The 17,809-nt window shown below is 38.5% G+C and overlaps 1 protein-coding gene across 5 annotated transcripts in view; it reads right to left on the bottom strand.

The window, feature by feature from the left end:
- Positions 1-17,809, bottom strand: part of TBCE (tubulin folding cofactor E) — an 89,548-nt gene that overhangs the window by 51,664 nt on the left and 20,075 nt on the right. For 4 of the 5 annotated variants that reach the window (XR_013332010.1, XM_077751730.1, XM_077751726.1 and 1 more), the window contains exon 2: positions 10,339-10,469. Coding sequence is in view for 4 of the 5 variants with exons in the window: in XM_077751726.1 (XP_077607852.1) it covers positions 10,339-10,469 (131 nt within the window). In the remaining variant the exon portion in view is untranslated. Of the gene's footprint in view, positions 1-10,338; positions 10,470-11,815; positions 11,868-17,809 lie in introns of those variants that run through there. The other variant, XM_077751728.1, reaches the window with a different exon arrangement.

The raw sequence follows: 17,809 nt of genomic DNA, 5'->3' as shown, positions 1-17,809 counted from the left end.
TTGTGGAGGGAGGACAGGGACAGGATGTGTGTGTGGGCGGGGGGGGAGGATGGAGGTGGGGAGAGTACGGGGAAAAGCACCACCCTCCAAAAGCAGCTGAAGAGAAAGAGGAAGACTGGAAACAGCCACAAGAGACTGAACAAAAAAGGGAGAAAGGAGAGGGTTTAAAATCCGTGAAGACTCTATAAACGGATAGAGCACAGAGTCTGAAACTCCACAGCTCAATACCTAGCAGTGCTCTGGTGGGAAGGGTGAATCCCTAAGAGCAAAGAGTAAGGTCTGAGGGGTTCTCAGGACACATGGGGAGAGGCAGTTCCCCTCCTGGGAGGACATTTAGAAGCTGTGCGGCATCCCCACAGGCAAAGGTCCCAGGGGACCCTGGAGATCAACCACATTCCCTGGTGTTGGAACAAGGATGTTAGGGGTGAAGCCTGGAACCAGATGTGTGTCATGATTCAACATAATCTCTGAAATACAGAGGCTACATGACCATGTGAATTTTTTCTGGGGTGGGCTGGCACCTGGCCACAGTTTCTGGGCATGGGCAACAGCATGGTTGTGCGAACATTCCTGGGGGTGGACTGGCACCTGACCATTGTTTGGCAAGACCCTCCCCCAAAGGGTCTGAGTGGGTCAAGGCCGCAATCCCTCAGGAAGGAGGTGCCTGCCTGTCAGCCTAACGGCTTGGTCATGGACAGTGTAGAAGCAGGGAGAGGACAAAGCTGGAGACAAAGGAGGAGAGCTTGATTGCTGGTCAGGGAAAAGCACAGAGTTCTGATACTAGAGACTGGGTAACTGGGTGACACCATTTTCATCCCTCACATGCATGTGCATACACGCCTACACACGCCCCAACAATCCACCCCAGTAAACTAAGCAGAACCATCTAGTGGAAAAAGCAGCCGTTACACCAAGCCCTGTCCAACTGCGCTAATCACGCTGTAAAGGAACACAAGTCTCTCTGCTTGCTTAGTTTACAGACTATAAAGTGCTCCATAGTTTGACCTCTAGGGGAAACTGAATTTTAATTGTATTTCATTTTGTTCACTCGACCATCTATTCAATTTTTCTTTTCTTATCCTTGAATACAGAAAGAAAACTTTATTTTCCAGTTTTATAATAAAGATTCTTCTGTATTTTTTCTACTATATTTTTTACTTTTTTATAAAATTTTAAATTCTACTTAACTTTGTTTCATTTCATTCTATTTTATTGTATTCATTTTTTCAAATTTTCTAATGTTTTCCTCCCCCCCTTTTTTCTTTTATCTTTCCCTTTTTCTTTTCTTATCTTTCCCTTTCTTCTCTAATCTATCTTCCTTCACCAACCAGACCAAAACACACCTAGGATCTAGCATCCTTTGATTTTTTGTGTTGTAATTTAAAAAAAATTTTTTTACATTATTAATCCCTTTTCTTCCTTCAAAATAAGGAAACAAAGGAATTCACCCCAAAAGAAAGAAACAAGAAGAAATGACAGCCAGGACTTAACACAGATGGAAGCAAGATGTTTGAATCAGAATTTAGAAACACAATAATAAGAATACTAGCTGGGGCTGAAAATAGCACAGAATCCCTTTCTGCAGAGATAAAAGAAGTAAAAGCTACTCAGGATCAAATTTAAAATGCTATAACTAAGCTACAATCTCGAATGAATACCACAGCAGCAAGGATGGATGAAGCAGAGTAGCAAGTCAGTGATACAGAGGATAAACTTATGGAGAGTGATGAAGCAGAAAAAAAGAGCACAATTTATAAGAGTTAGAGAACTCAGCGACTCATTTAAAAGGAATATCAGAATCATAGGGGTCTCAAAAGATGAAAAAGGAGAAGAAGGTTTCTATGAGGAAATTCTAGTGGAAAACTTTCCTAACCTGGAGAAAGACACAGACGTCAAAATTCAGGAAGCACAGAGAACTCCCATTAGATTAAACACAAACTGAGCATCAGTGAGGCATATCATAGTCAAATTCACAAAAATACTCAGGCAAGGAAAGAATCATCAAAGTAGCAAGAGGAAAATAGTCCTTAACCTACAAGGGAAGACAAATTGCTCAAAAGAGCACTATTCTACATATGTAGAGATTTGCTACCAAATAATGTGTGTGGACTCTGATTCACAATGTAGTATTAGTTCAATAAAAGCTATGAAGGGCGCCTGGGTGGCTCAGTCAGTTGAATGTCCTACTATTGATTTTAGCTCGGGTCATGACCCCAGGGTCATGGGATCGAGCTCTGCATTGGGGAATCCCTGCTTGGGATATTCTCATTCTCTCTCTCTCATGGGGGGGAAGAAAAAAAGCTATAAAATCTTTGTTATAACAGTAGCAACAAAACCCCACTAAGAAAGTACAGTAAATGTTATTTAAACAAAAACACCTTAGGGGTACCTGGCTGGTTCAGTCAGTAGGGCATACGACTCTTGATCTTGGGGAAGAGTTCAGGCCCCACACTCAGCATAGAGATTACTTTAAAAAACAAACAAACCAAAAAAAAAAACAACCATCTTGGGCAATATAACTCATAAATAATGTCATAAACCTAAAATAGGTAAATAAATGCTACAAAAGCCTTAAAAAGTTAAATAAACAACTTTCTTTTGTGGTGAAAACAACAGTAAAGATTAGACACAGATTTTCTTTACATGAGGGAACAAGAAACTCACATCTAAAATTAATCAGGAAAAAAAGCAGGCAGCCACTCTGGAAAACAGTATGGAGGTTCCTCAAAAAATTAAAAATAGAACTACCTTACGATCTAGCAATTGCACTACTAGGTATTTATCCAAGGGATACAGGTATGCTGTTTCCAAGGAGCACACACACTCCAATGTTTATAGCTGCGCTATCGACAATAGCCAAAGTATAGAAAGAGTCCAAAAGTCCATTGACAGATGAATGGATAAATAAGATGTGGTGTGTGTGTGTGTGTGTGTGTGTGTATGATGGAGTATTACCTGGCAATCAAAAGAATGAAATCTTGCCATTTGCAACAACACGGATGGAACCAGAGCATTATGCTATGCGAAATTAGTCAGAGACAGACATATAGCATATGACTTCACTAGTGCAATTTAAGATATAAAACAGATGAACATAAGGGAAGGGAAGCAAACACGGAGGAGGACAAAACATAAAACACTTAAATATAGAGAACTGAAGGTTGCTGGAGGGGTTGTGGGAGGGGGGATGGGCTAAATGGGCAAGGGGCACTAAGGAGGACACTTGCTGAGATGAGCACTGGGTGTTAGATCTAGGGGATGAATCACTGGATTCTACCCTGAAATCACTNTACATGCGTGGGTGAGCACTTTCCCTCTCTCAAAAATAAAAAATATAAAATAAAATGCTTAAGCAAAAAATTAGAAGAAATGAAGTAAATAAGGCAAAATGTTAGCTATTTTAAATTGACATCACAAGTATATACAGGTGTTCCTTATACTATTCTCTGCGGTATGTTTGAAACTTCTATAAAAAGTAATAAAAAATAGGGGCGCCTGGGTGGCTCAGTCGGTTGAGCATCTGACTTTGGCTCAGATCATGATCTCATGGTCTGTGGGTTCACGCCCCACATCGGGCTCTGTGCTGACAGCTCAGAGCCTGGAGCCTGCTTCGGATTCTGTGACTCCCTCTCTCTCTGACCGTCCCCTGCCCACGCTGTCTCTCTCAATCTCTCTCTCTCATAAATAAATAAAACATTAAAAAAATTTTTTAATAAAAAATACACATATCCTCCTTAAGCCTACTCTACTTTTAGAAATTAACTCGACAAATGCACCTCTGTTAACTAAAAATGGCCTAGAAACAACGACTGACCCAAAGGCAAGGAGCACCCCCAGTAACTCAAATTATGGCCTACAAATGTTTTTTCCTACTTAAAAAAAAAAAAAATCAGGTCCCTGGAGAAATGGCTGATTGTGACATGGGGCAAAAAATCTGTAAGATGAGCACTCTACATATCTGATAACTTATCATATCAGGAAGGAAGCTACCAAAAACCAGTGGGTCACATCAAAAATACTCAGGAGTCAATTTGAAGTCATTCCTTCTGGCCAAATATGGGACAATTTGAGTGTCAATAAGGATAACAGCAATGGACTAAAAAATGTCAAATATGTTTAAACCCATGACTTTATAAAGATTTTTAAAATCTTTCATTGGTCTTCTAAGTGAATCAATTCATTATAAAGGCTAATAAATAAAAGGAAAAAAATGAAACATTTATCTTGTCTTTCAATCACCCAATTATTTTGTAAAGCAAGTAACTGACCCAGGGACATTTTCCATGATACTGGTTGTCCAGCTATTTATTTCATCCATCAGAAGAATGATAAAGAAAATTATTAGAATTTCATCATTTGACAATTACCAAATGAAACAACCACTATAAACAATGGTCATCAAGAAGTAACACCACAGGGGCACCTGGGTGGCTCAGTCGCTTGGATATCCGACTTTGGCTCAGACCATGATCTCATGGTTTATGGGTTCAAGCCGCATGTCAGGCTCTGGGCTGACAGCTCTGGGCTGACTGCTCAGAGCCTGGAGACTGCTTTGGATTCTGTGTCTCCCTTGCTCTCTCTACCCCTCCCATGCTCACACTGTCTCTCAAAAATAAATAAACATTGGAAAAAAAGTTTTTAATAAAAAATTAAAAAAAGAAATAATATCACAAAAAGAGATACAACCAGACATTAGATGCCTGACTGAAGTATGCATAACTTACACAGTATCTGTAAACAAACAAAAAACAGATCAAATCTGAATCTGATAAAGCCTTAACTACCAATTTATAGGAAATGAAGACAGGAAAAACATGTTAATGATATCATTTGGATGTAATCAGGATAGTCCCGAACACAGAAAATTTCAGAAGACAAACACAATATTTTCAACAAATAAATTGTAAGGAAGAATAAAAGGAAGAGAAAATCAATCTAGGAAATCCCATATCCAACCAACAGGACTGCCAGAAAGAAAACGCAGTTAGGATGGAAGGGTAACAACCATCAAAGATAATCTTTGAAGAAAACATCTTATAACTGAAGAGGTTACATGTGACCTCAATTAAAGAGGCTTCTGTAAGAAAACATCTACAACAGTGAAAGAAACACCCACAGCTGGACACTCCTGCTTTTCATCATAAGCCTTTGTGCACTAGGTCTTACCATGCTCATGTATTATTTTAATAAATATTTAAAAAACAGCAAAAAGGCTTCCAGAATGGCCCAGAAGATTAATTAGCACCATTACCCAGTGACACGATAAGAAAATCTTGTTACACATTACTTTAAAAACACCACCACCTAAGATGTAAACAACTATCTCCTTTGCTCATCATGGAAAATTGCAATAGTCCTCAAAAACACACACACACACACAAATTAATCTGCTGGAATTCTTGTAATGAGCCTTAAAGATGTGCAAGGTAGAATCAGCCCCTTGGGGAGTTCAGGCCAGAAGCTGGAATTTGAGAGACCAGAAACTGGCATGCAGGTTTTGGTAAAAAGATGTAAGGAATAGAGAAAAATACTAAAAAGACCAAAAGCCGACTTCTAACTTTTCTAACTCAGCTGTGAGCCACTGTTCCTTGATGAATTCGGGTTGCCAAGATTTCTGTTTCAACAGGTGGCAATGCATTTCAATCGCTACTTACGATCAATAAACTGAGTATAGAATACAAAATAACTCCACAAGAACTTAGGAGAAATGTATTTCAGCTCTTCTATTTAAAATTAACACTGTTACTATGGGGTAAGTCGAACCCAAAATACTGTAGGGCTATTTAATTTAGTCACTGCATATAGGTAGGCAGTAATACGAGATTTCAGTTATGATAAAACATATTATGAAACAATAACTAAGGGCAAAGAACCATGAAAACAATTGCACAAGACGAAATAAAAATACAGCGTACATCAGGGCTGATATGCAGCAACCCCAAGTATATGGATATGAGAATATCCAGTAATAATCTTTAGGGATACAGATGTGGCGCGCCTGGGTGGCTCGGTCAGTTGAGTGTCCGACTTCAGCTCAGGTCATGATCTCACAGTCTGTGGGTTCAAGCCCCGCATCAGGTTCTGTGCAGGAAGCTCAGAGCCTGGGGCCTGTTTCAGATTCTGTGTCTCCCTCTCTCTCTCTGCCCCTGCCGTGCTCATGCTAGGTCTCTCGCTGTTTCAAAAATAAACAAAAAACTATTAAAAAATGTAAAAACAAAAAAAGATACAGATGTATATTAATCAAAGGTCTACTTACAGTATTTCATTAATTAAATCAGTTACATTATCATTTTAAATCCATTATGAATTAATTTAGAAAAATTGCTTCCTTACTCCCACATTTCATGAAACCATTTTAATCAGACTCTTCAAACTCAGTTATAACATTAGTGTTTAGCTATCACTACTAGGGACACTTTAAAAATACCTCATACAGGGGTGCCTGGCTAGCTCAGTTAGTTAAGCATTCGACTTCGGCTCAGGTCACAATCTCACCTTTTGTGAGTTCGAGCCCTGTGCCGACAGCTCAGAGCCTGGAGCCTGCTTGGGATTCTGTGTGTGTCTCTCTCCCTCCCCCACTCGCACTCTGTCTCTCAAAAAAAATATATAAACATTAAAAAAAATTTTAATAAAATACCTCACACAATTACCTAGGATATATCAGTTTCCATTACTGCTATACAACGACACAAATTTATTCTCTTACAGTTTTGGAGGTCAGAAGTCTGAGGACAGTCTCCCTGGACTAAAGTGAAGGTGCTGCAAAGCTGTGTTCCCTTCTGGAGCCTGGAAGGAAAATCCGCTACCTCCCCTTTTCCCTTCTCCAACTTCTAGAGGCTGCACACATTCTTTAGCTTCCTGACTCCCTTGCATCTTCAAAACCCACAGTGGTCAGCTGAAACCTTCTCACATCACAAGACCCGGCACTGCCACCTTCTTCTGCTTCTACTATCTAAGGATCCTTGGGATTACCCTGAGCCTACCGGGACAATCTCCGTATTTTACAGTCAGTTGATTAGCAACCTTAATTCCAGCTGCAACCCTAATTCTGGTTTGCCACGTAACTGAATAACGCTCCCAGGTCCTGAGGTATCTTTGTTTGAGGGGAAGGAGCATTATTCTGCCCACCACAGCATATCATCTTTACTTAAACACTTTTTAAAATCTGCATATGATGCTAACTCGGGAAATTACATTTCCATCCCCAAGCCATTTGCAAAACATTAGAATTGCTCTATTTCTTTTTTAAGTAAATTTTAAAAATGTTTATCTACAACAATAGCCAACTCTATCCACCGATAACTGATCTAAGTGCTTTAAACACCTTAACTTGTTCAGTTACAACACACAGTGAAGTAATTCCAAGAGTAATTACTAAATCTGCATTCAATTTCCCCACATCTTTGTACCAATTCTACCTGATGACGTCTAAAAGAAATCCCAGGGGTGCCTGGGTGGCGCAGTTGGGTAACCGGCTGATTCTTGGTTCTGACTCAGGTCATGATCTCACAGGTTTCATGAGTTTGAGCCTTATGTCAAGTTCCATGCTGACAGTGCAGAGTCTGTTGGGGATTCTCTGTCTCCCACTCTCTCTGCCCTGCCCCCACCTGTGCTGTCTCTGTCTCAAAATAAATTTTTATTTTGTTTAATGTTTATTTATTTTGAGAGAGAGAGAGAGAGAGAGAGAGAGAGACCAAACACAGGTGGGGTAGGGGCAGAGAGAGGGAGACACAGAATCCAAAGCAGGCTCCAGGCTCTGAGCTGTCAGCACAGAGCCTGATGCGGGGCTCAAACCCCTGAACGCTGAGATCGTGACCTGAGCTGAAGTCGGATGCTTAACCAACTGAGCCACCCAGGTGCCTCCCCCCAAAAATTTTTAATACATACATACATAAAATCCCAAAGTAGCATCATCTGAGGTAAATAGAGAATGCCCCCATATGATGAGATAATTAATAGAGTAAATACACAGTATCTCTTTGCACAATTATAATTTCAGAGAAAAAAACTGCCTGATAATACAAACATGAAGGATGTGTCAAACTTACAATTTAATAAATGAAAATAGGTACTACTTCATATTCACTAAATTACCATGAAATAGCTTCCATTGTATCATTAGATTTGTGATGCACTGCTCCAAGCTGCCTTTACGAAAAGAGCCTTATTCTCACCAGCTGCTGGGAATACTAGCTTCTGGCAATTAGCCCTCAACTATGATCGCACTTTTAGAACCGAAAAAAAGTGCCTTGCATAAGGGCACACACCCTTGCACATACCAGGACCCAGTGATGGATCATCACAGATATAAATGCCCAGCCCCTCATCTCAGGTAGAAAAATCTCTTGAAGGGCCACCCTGTCTATCTTCAGAGTCGCCCACAGGCTCAGGTGAAACTTTTGTTTAGATGACATCACAAGGGCACCTGGCTGGCTTAGTCAATGGAGTATGCGACTCGTGATCTTAGGGTGTTATAAGTTTGAGCCTCACACTGGGTGTAGAAATTACTTTAAGAAAGACTCTTAAAAAGCAAAACAACAACAACAACAACAAAAACTTCTGCACAGCAAAGGAAACAATCAACAAAATTAAAAGGCAACCTAAGGAATGGAAGAAGATATTTGCAAATGACATATCCGATAAAGGGTTAGTATCCAAAATATATAAAGAACTTATACAACTCAACATACACAAAAAACAAATAATCCAATTAAAAATGGGCAGAAGACACGAAGAGACTTTTCTCCAAAGAAGATACACCAATACCCAACAGAAACATGAAATGATGGTCAACATCATTCATCATCAGGGAAATGCAAATCAAAACTACAATATCACCTGACACCTGTCACAATGGTTAAAATCAAAAACACAAGAAACAAGTGTTGGCAAGGAGGTGAAGAAAAAGGAATCCTCTGGTGGATTCCTTTTTCCCATGCAAACCAGTGCAGCTGTGGAAAACAGTATGGGGGTTTCTCAAAATATTAAAAATAAAATTACCATAACATCCAGTAATTGCACTATTAGGTATTTATCCAAAGAATATGAAAACACTAACTCAAAAAGATATATGCACCCCTATGTTTACTGCAGCATTATTTATAATAGTCAAGTTATGGAAACAGCCAATGTGTCCATCAATTGATGAATAAAAATGTGGTATATATTAAAAATAAAAATAAAAAAGGAATGAAATCTTGCCATTTGCAACAACATGGATGGAGCTAGAGAGTATAACACAAAGCAAAATAAATCAGAGAAAGACAAATACCATATTATTTCACCTACGAGTGGAATTTAAGAAACAAAACAAAAGAATCAAGGGGAAAATANCTGCTCACGCTGTCTCTCTCTCAGAAATAAATAAAACATTAAAAAAAAATAAAATAAAATAAAAGTACACTTATCTTGATGAACACGGGAATAATGTAAAGAATTGTTGAATCACTATATTGCACACTTGAAACCAACATAGCAATGTATGTTAGCTATACTGGAATTAAAATAAAAAAATAAATAATAATAAATAAATAAATAAATTTAAAAATAAAAGAATGAGGGGTGCCTGGATGGTTCAATCACTTAAGGGTCCAACTATGGCTCAGGTCATGATCTCATGGTTCATGAGTTCAAGTCCCATGTAGGGCTCTGTGCTGACAGTTCGAAGTCTGGAACCTGCTTCAGATCCTGTGTCTTCCTCTCTCTCTCTCTGCCCCTCCTCCCACCCTCTCAAAAATGAATAAAAATTTTAAAAACAATAAAAATACAAAAATGATATTATTTAAAAGGGAAAAAAAGTGATCACACCAAAAAGACTCTGTAAGTATGTATGGTGATGGATGTTAACCAGACTTAACTTGGTGATCACTTTGCAATATATACAGATATCAAACCATTATTTTGTATACCTGAAACTAATATAATGTTATATGTAAATTATATCTTAATAAAAATGTAAACAAAATGATACTATAGAAACATAAATATATTCCAAATAATAAGGGAAAAAAGACATCACAAAACTGTATTTATATCAATTTAAGCTACTTTAAATACATATACATATGGATTAATGACAAAAGAAATTTCTAAAAAATTCTTAGTTTTTGAGGTTAGGATATAAGAATTCAAGATTATTAGTTGTTTAAAATTTACTCAGAAGATATATATGTTCAATTAATACAAAATAGTAACACTAAATAACTAGATCAATGTAAAATTAAATATACCCTTGGATACCACAGGAATTTGTTACCCTAACAAAACAACAGTATGAANGAAGCACTACAAAGAAACAGCTCCAGAATAAATAAATACACACATACACTAATAACTTACCTGCCACGGGAGGGACAACACCAGAAAAACGCACTGTTGCATGTTCTCCATTAACTTCAACTCGTCGACCAATGACATCTAATGTCAAAGTGTCATTCATTATAGTATAGCCAGCATCCAAAATATGAGATCTAGGAAGAAAATTACAAAATTGACAAGATATTAATAAAATCCTTAAAAATTTGTTTTTTTCACTTTATTGAGATACTCTTTTTCTTTAATATTTATTTTTTGAGATAGACACACACACTCTCTCTCACACACACACACACACACACACACACACACAGCATGAGTGGGAGAGGGGCAGAGAGGGAGCCACAGAATTTGAAGCAGGCTCCAGGCTGTGAGCTGTCAAGCACAGAGCTCAGCATAGGCCCAAACTCATGAACTGGGAGATCCTGACCTGAGATGAAGTCAGACCCTTAACCAACTGAGCCACCCAGGTGCCCCTTCACTTTAGTGAGATATTCTTGAGGTCAACACTCTTGACCAATTTAGTCTTCCATATTTTGCTGAAGAGAAGGACCTATAGGTTTATGTGCCACATTCTCATAATTTTATTTTACTTTACCTTCAAACTATATTTTGATAATAATGTTTATTTTGAGAGAGAGAGTGTGCACAAGTGAGCAGTAAAGGGGCAGAGAGAGAGGGAGAGAGAGATAATCTCAAGCAGATTCCATGTCATCAGTACAGAGCCCGATGTGGGGCTTGAACCCACAAACTGTGAGATCATGACCTGAGCTAAAACAGAGTCAGACATTCAACCAACTGAGCCACCCAGGTGCCCCCAAAATATACTTTTTTTAAAAAATGTTTTTATTTATTTCTAGGAGAGAGAGAGAGAGAGACAGCGTGAGCAGGGGAGGGTCAGAGAGAGAGGGAGTCACAGACTGAAACAGGCTCCAGGCTCTGAGCTGGCAGTCAGCACAGAGCCCGACGTGGGGCTCGAACCCACGAACTGTGAGATCATGACCCAAGCGAAAGTCGGACGCTTAACCGACTAAGCCACCCAGGCGCCCCCAAAATATACTTTTTAAATGTTGCTCAACTCCAGTTAGCTCATATCACATAACTTCTCTATTCTGACATTTACTGAAGGGGATGGGAAGGAAAGGAGAATAGAAGAAAGGGGACAGGGTGCCTGGGTGGCTCAGTCAAATAAGTGTCAGACTCTTGATTTTGGCTCGGATCATGATCTCATAGTCATGAGATCAGCTTCGTGTAGAGCTCCATGCTGAGCACAGAATTGAGTGCTTGAGATTCTCTTTCTCCCTCTCTCTCTGCTCCACCTCCTCCCTAAAATAAAAAATAAATAAAAAATAAACAAGAGAGGAGGATAAAAGTGATAGACAAAAGGGAAAGAAAATAGGGCATTGTTGTCTCTTGAGGATGGGAGAAAAACACAAATCCATAGATATAGAAAGCAACACATGCAATGAACAATAAATATAAAATTAAACTCCGTGGGCACCTGGCTGGCTCAGTTGGTGGAGCATGTAGCACTTGATCTCGGGGTCATGAGTTCAAGCCCCACATTGGATATAGAGCTTACTGAAACAAAACAAACAAACAAAAACTACATTAAACTCTATTAAAAAGACAGAACCAGAGGCGCCTGGGTGGCTCAGTCAGTTAAGCATCCCACTTTGGTTCATGTCATGATCTCGCATTTTGAAAGTTCAAGCCCTGTGTGTCGGGCTCTGTGCTGACAGCTCAGAGCCTGGATCCCACTTCAGATTCTGTGTCTCCTTCTCTGTCTGTTTCTCCCCTACTCGCATTCTGTCTCACTATCTCTCTCTCAAAAATAAATAAAAATAAAGAATAAAAATTTAAAAAAAAAGACAACCATAAAACTATACAGAAGGCCTTAAAGGGAGATGAGTGAAAAGTATCCCCTATCTAGGAATGATGACTAGATCCAACTCCTACTTCACAGGAAAGCAGAAGACTGAGAAACGTGTTAAATGACATTCCCAAAGTACAGTAAGCCAAAATCCAGATGGTAGGGAACTCTGCTGTCAAACAAGTTAGTTTCTTCAACACATAGAACACAAGGAGAAAAAGAAAGACATGGAGAGAGAACAAACAGATTAAAAGAAACTTAAGAAACATGTCAACCAATTGCAACATAGGGACTTCATTTGTTTTGAAAAAACTGTAAGTAATTTTAAAGTAAAAACTTAATGAGAACACTGAAAATTTGAACATTGACTAGGTTTGATATTAAAGAAAAACTGTTTAAGACTCAATGAAATCCTTATCAAAAAACCAATCATATTTTTCACAGAATAGAATAAGTCACAGTAAAATCTGTAGCCAAAACCAATCTTGAGAAAGAACAAAGCTGGAGGCATCACAATCCTAGATCTCAAGCTATAATATGAAGCTGTAGTAATCAAAACAGTATGGTACTGGCACAAAATTTAGACACATAAATAAACAGAACAAAATGGAGAGCCCAGAAATAAACCACACCGATGTGGTCAATTAATTTATGACAAAGAGGCAAGAATACACAATGGGGAAGACAGTCTCTTCAATAAACAGTGGGAGGAAAATTGGAGAGCTACATTCAAGAGAATGAACCTGGATCACTTTCTTACACCACCCACAAAAGTAAGCTTAAAATAGATTAATGACCTAAATATGAGTCCTGAAACCACAAAACTCCTAGGAGAAAACATAGGCAATAATTTCCTGGACATCAGCCTTAGCAACATTTTTTCTAGATATGTCTCCTGACGTAAGGGAAACAAATGCAAAAATAAACTACCGGCACTACATCAAGATAAAGAGCTTTTGTACAATGAAGGAAACAATCAACAAAACAAAAAGGCAACCTACTGAATAGGAGAAGATATTTGCAAATGATATCTCTCATAAGGAGTTAATATCCAAAATACATAAAGAACTTATACAATTCAACACCCAAAATACAAATAATCCAATTAAAATGAGCAGAGGACCTGAAGAAATGTTTTTCCAAAGAAGACATACAAATAGCCAACAGACACATGAAAGGACATCACAATCATCCAGGAAATGCAAATCATAACCACCTTGAGATATAACCTTTATACCTGTGAGAATCAAAAAGATCAGAAATAACAAGTGTTGGTGAGGATGTGGAGGGGAAAAAAAACCCTCATTCCCTGTTGGTGGGAATGTAAATTGGTGCAGCCACTATAGAAAACTGTATGGAGGTTCCTCAAAAAATTAAAAATAGAAATACCATATGACCAAGCAATTCCACTCCTGGGTATTTACCCAAAGAAAATGAAAACACTGTATCAATTTGAAAAGATGCATGCATCCTGTGTTTATTGCAGCATTACTTCTAATAGCCAAGATGTAAAAGCAACCTAAGTGTCCACTGATAAATAGAAAAGAATGGTGTAAACACACACACACACACACACACACACACACACATTACACTGCCATAAAAAGGATGAGTTTGAGCCATTTGCAACAACACAGATGAACCTACAGGGTCTTATGCTAAGTGAAATAATCCAGACTGAAAAAGACCAATATTATAGGATTTCATTCGTGGAATCTAAAACCAACAACAAATGAATAAACAAACAAAAACCAGAATCAGGCCTAAAATACAAAGAACTGATATTTGCCAGAGGTGGGGGCGGAGGGAGGGATTTGGCAAAATGGGAGAGATATGCTTCCAGTTATGGAACGAGTAAGTCACAGAAAGAAAATCATAACATAGGAAATATAGTCAATGATAATGTAACATTCTATGGTGACAGATGGTAGCTTCACTTGTGGTGAGGGAAGCATAATGTATACAGAAACTGAATCACAATGCTGTATACCTGAAGCTAATGTACCACTGTATTTCAGCTATACTCAAATAAAATAATTTTTAAAATAAAAATTCAAATGTAAAAAAATTTAAATGTTTAAATTTAACTACAATTATCTTAAAAAATAGTTTTTACTAGTTTTAAACACCTTTTCAATTTTCATTGACACGTAAATAGAATTTTTTATAATTGAAATAGATACATAATTTCTGTTCTACTTCTTTTATTAACAGTGTGAACATTTTTCTATATAGCCACATAATTATCGTATCAAGCTCTTTAGTGCTGACCTGTACATAGCACAATTGATTTAATCATTTACATCCCCTCCCCTCAAAACAGCTAAAAATACCATGTTTAAATTACTCTTGTCCTCTGAAGTATTTCCCTGAGAAAATTTCTTGAGACAATTATTCAAAGTAAATAAACATGTTTAAGACTTCAGAAAGCCATGTGGCCAAACCATCTATTCAAAACAAAGTTAAATACTGACACTGGCACCAAAAGAAAATCTACTTGTTTACTTGTTTCTATAAAGTCTTATAAATTCCCATGAAGAACTCTCAGATCAGGTCTTCTCTATTCTATACTTGTACAGCTAGTTTTAAAACTAATCTCTACACCCAACATGGGGCTTGAACTAACGACCCCAAGATCAAGAGTTGTATGCTCTACTGACAGGTAGAGCACCCCTTGTACAACTAATCATTGAGGCAGGATTTAACACATCATATTATATGTAAATGAAGGACTTTACATTTATATATGTCGAACATCGAACACTCCAACAGTAATTATCTCTCCCAGCTCTGTCCTGTGCAATTTTTGTAAGATTAAAAACAAAATGTTTGTGTGTGTGTGTGTATTAGATATATGACCTTGATCAAAGACAGAACCCATACAAACTGTAAAACTTTTCAGTTACAAGCCCTCCTATGATCGAGTTCACATGCAAGAACATCATGAACTTTGTAAAGTGCTCCCCTGAACTCATAATAAACTGTCAGTCCCAGAATATACTGTCAATCACAGGAATGGGGTAACTTACACACCTCTGAGTTGTATGAATATGTTTGGAAGGAATAGTTATGATTCTATTAACAATAATGAGGAAGAGGAGAAGGAAGACCATGATGATCAACAGAGAAAGGAAATACCTTACCCGACTAAGCCACCCAGGTGCCCCTCTCACTTAATTTTTTAAATAAATGATACTCGAAAGAATAAAAGGGAATACACTCAAAGTTTCCCTTCCATTCCTGCTAATCATTAGCTCTTCCCAACTGTTGCAATCATTAGCAACAGTTTTATTAGTATCTTATATACACTTCCATACACATTTTGTGCTTACACAAGCCGATATTTTTTTTCTTTCTTTACACAAATGATACAATACTATATGCGTGGTTCTGTTCCTTACATTTTCATTTAATAATATAACCTGGAAATTTACTCACAACAATGTCAGAAGCTTTTAAATTTTCTATGGCTGCATGGTATTTGTATAGATACCTACCATAATTTATATAACCAGTCTTCACAAACTGATAGACTTAGGTTACTTCCAAGTTTTTGCTATTATAAATAATACTATAAAGACTAAATCTGCACAATTATTTTTTATACCGGTGCAAAAATATTTGTAGGAAACATTCACTGGGTATTCCTGAGTCAAAGGGTAAGAGCATTTTAAATGCTGAGAGCTACTAACAAATGTCCCTTTTTAGTGGCCACATCAACTCACAATCCTATCAGCACTGTACGCAAGACCCTGTATCATCACAACATGGCCCTTCACAGAATATTATCAAATTTTTGGTTACTTGTCAGTCTGACTAGTGAAATATACATATTATTTACATTTCCTTTTATGAGGGAAGCTGAGCATATGTTCATTTTGATTCTCTTTTCTATAAATTACCTGTTCCCATCCCTTACCCACTTTACTGATCTTTTTCTTACCCTGTTTTTAAAAATCTAAACTGTTTCGGGGCACCTGGGTGGCTTAGTCGGTTGAGCGTCCGACTTTCGCTTAGGTCATGATCTCGCGGTTCGTGGGTTCGAGCCCCGCGTCGGGCTGTGTGCTGACTGCCAGCTCAGAGCCTGAAGCCTGTTTCAGTCTGTGACTCCCTCTCTCTCTGACCCTCCCCTGCTCACGCTGTCTCTCTCTCTCTCTCCTAGAAATAAATAAAACATAAAAAAAAAACTTTAAAAAAAATCTAAACTGTTTCTTGTATGTTCTCCACGAGGAGATGACTACATAATTCCTCAAATAAAATACTTTGAAAAGAACTGCAAGGAAGGACATAAGCAGATATTTGTACAACCATGTTCACAGTGCTATTAGTCACAAATAGCCAAAAGATGGAACTAACCGAAATATCCACTGATGGATGAACGGATAAGCACATTGTGGTATACACATACAGTGGAGTTATTATTCAGCCTTAAAAAGAAAGGAAATTCTACTACATGGCAATGAGAAACAATGAAATCTGGCCATGTGTAGCCACATGGATGGAACTTGAGGGTGTTATGCTGAGTGAAATAAGTCAGGCAGAAAAGGGCAGATACCATATGTTTGCACGTATAGGAGGATTAGGAGGAACTTAACGGTGGACCATGGGGGAGAAGAAGGGGGAAAACAGTCGGGGAGAGGGAGGGAGGCAAACCATGAGAGACTCGTGAATGCCGAGAACAAACTGAGGGCAGATGGGGTGGGGGGAAGGGGGGTGATGGGCATGGAGGAGGGCACTTGTGGGGATGAGCACTAGGTGTTACATGGAAACCAACTTAATAAACTATTAAAAAAAAGGAAAGGAAATTCTGCCACATGCTACAACATGCAAGAATCCTGGGGACACCATGCTAAGTGAAATAAGCCAGTAGCAAAAGGACAAATACTGTATGATTCCACTTAAAAGAAGTATCTAGAGTAGTCAAATTCATAGAGAAAGAACTGTGGTTGCCAGTAGCTGTGGGAAGGGGGAAATAGTGTTAATGGCTGCAGTGTTACAGTTCTGGACGATGAAAGGAGTTCTGGAGACAGATGGTAGTTACGACTGCACGACAGTGTGAATCTACTTAATGCTACTCAACCTGAACACCTGAAAATTGTTAAGATGGTCTGGGGTACTGGCTGGCTCAGTTTGTGGAGCATGAGACTCTTTGTTGTGAGTTCGAGCCCCATGCTGGAAGTAGAGATTACTTTCTAAAAAAACCCTCAAGGGGTGCCTGGGTAGTTCAAGTGGCTGACTCTTGATTTCAGTTCAGGTCATGATCTCACAGTTCCTGAGTTCAAGCCCTCTGTCAGGCTCTTCATTGGCAGTGTGGGGCCTGCTTGGAATTTGCTCTCTCTGTCCCTAGCTGCACACACACACACACTCTCTCTCAAAATAAATAAACTTTTTAAAAAATGTAATATTTTTTACAAAATATTGTCAGGGCACCTGGGTGGTTGTCGGTTAAGCTTCTGATTTCGGCTCAGGTCATGATCTCACGGTACATGGGTTCGAGCCCTGCATCAGGCTCTGTGCTGACAGGTCAGAGCCTAGAGCCTGCTTCGGATTCTGTGTCTCCCTCTCTCTCTGCCCCTCCCCCACTCATACTGTGTGTGTGTGTGTGTGTGTGTGTGTGTGTGT

Source organism: Crocuta crocuta, unplaced genomic scaffold (genome assembly GCF_008692635.1).
Source record: "Crocuta crocuta isolate KB4526 unplaced genomic scaffold, BGI_CrCroc_1.0 scaffold59-1, whole genome shotgun sequence".
Taxonomy (NCBI): Eukaryota; Metazoa; Chordata; class Mammalia; order Carnivora; family Hyaenidae; genus Crocuta; species Crocuta crocuta.
This window is presented reverse-complemented; position numbering and strand designations above follow the sequence as displayed.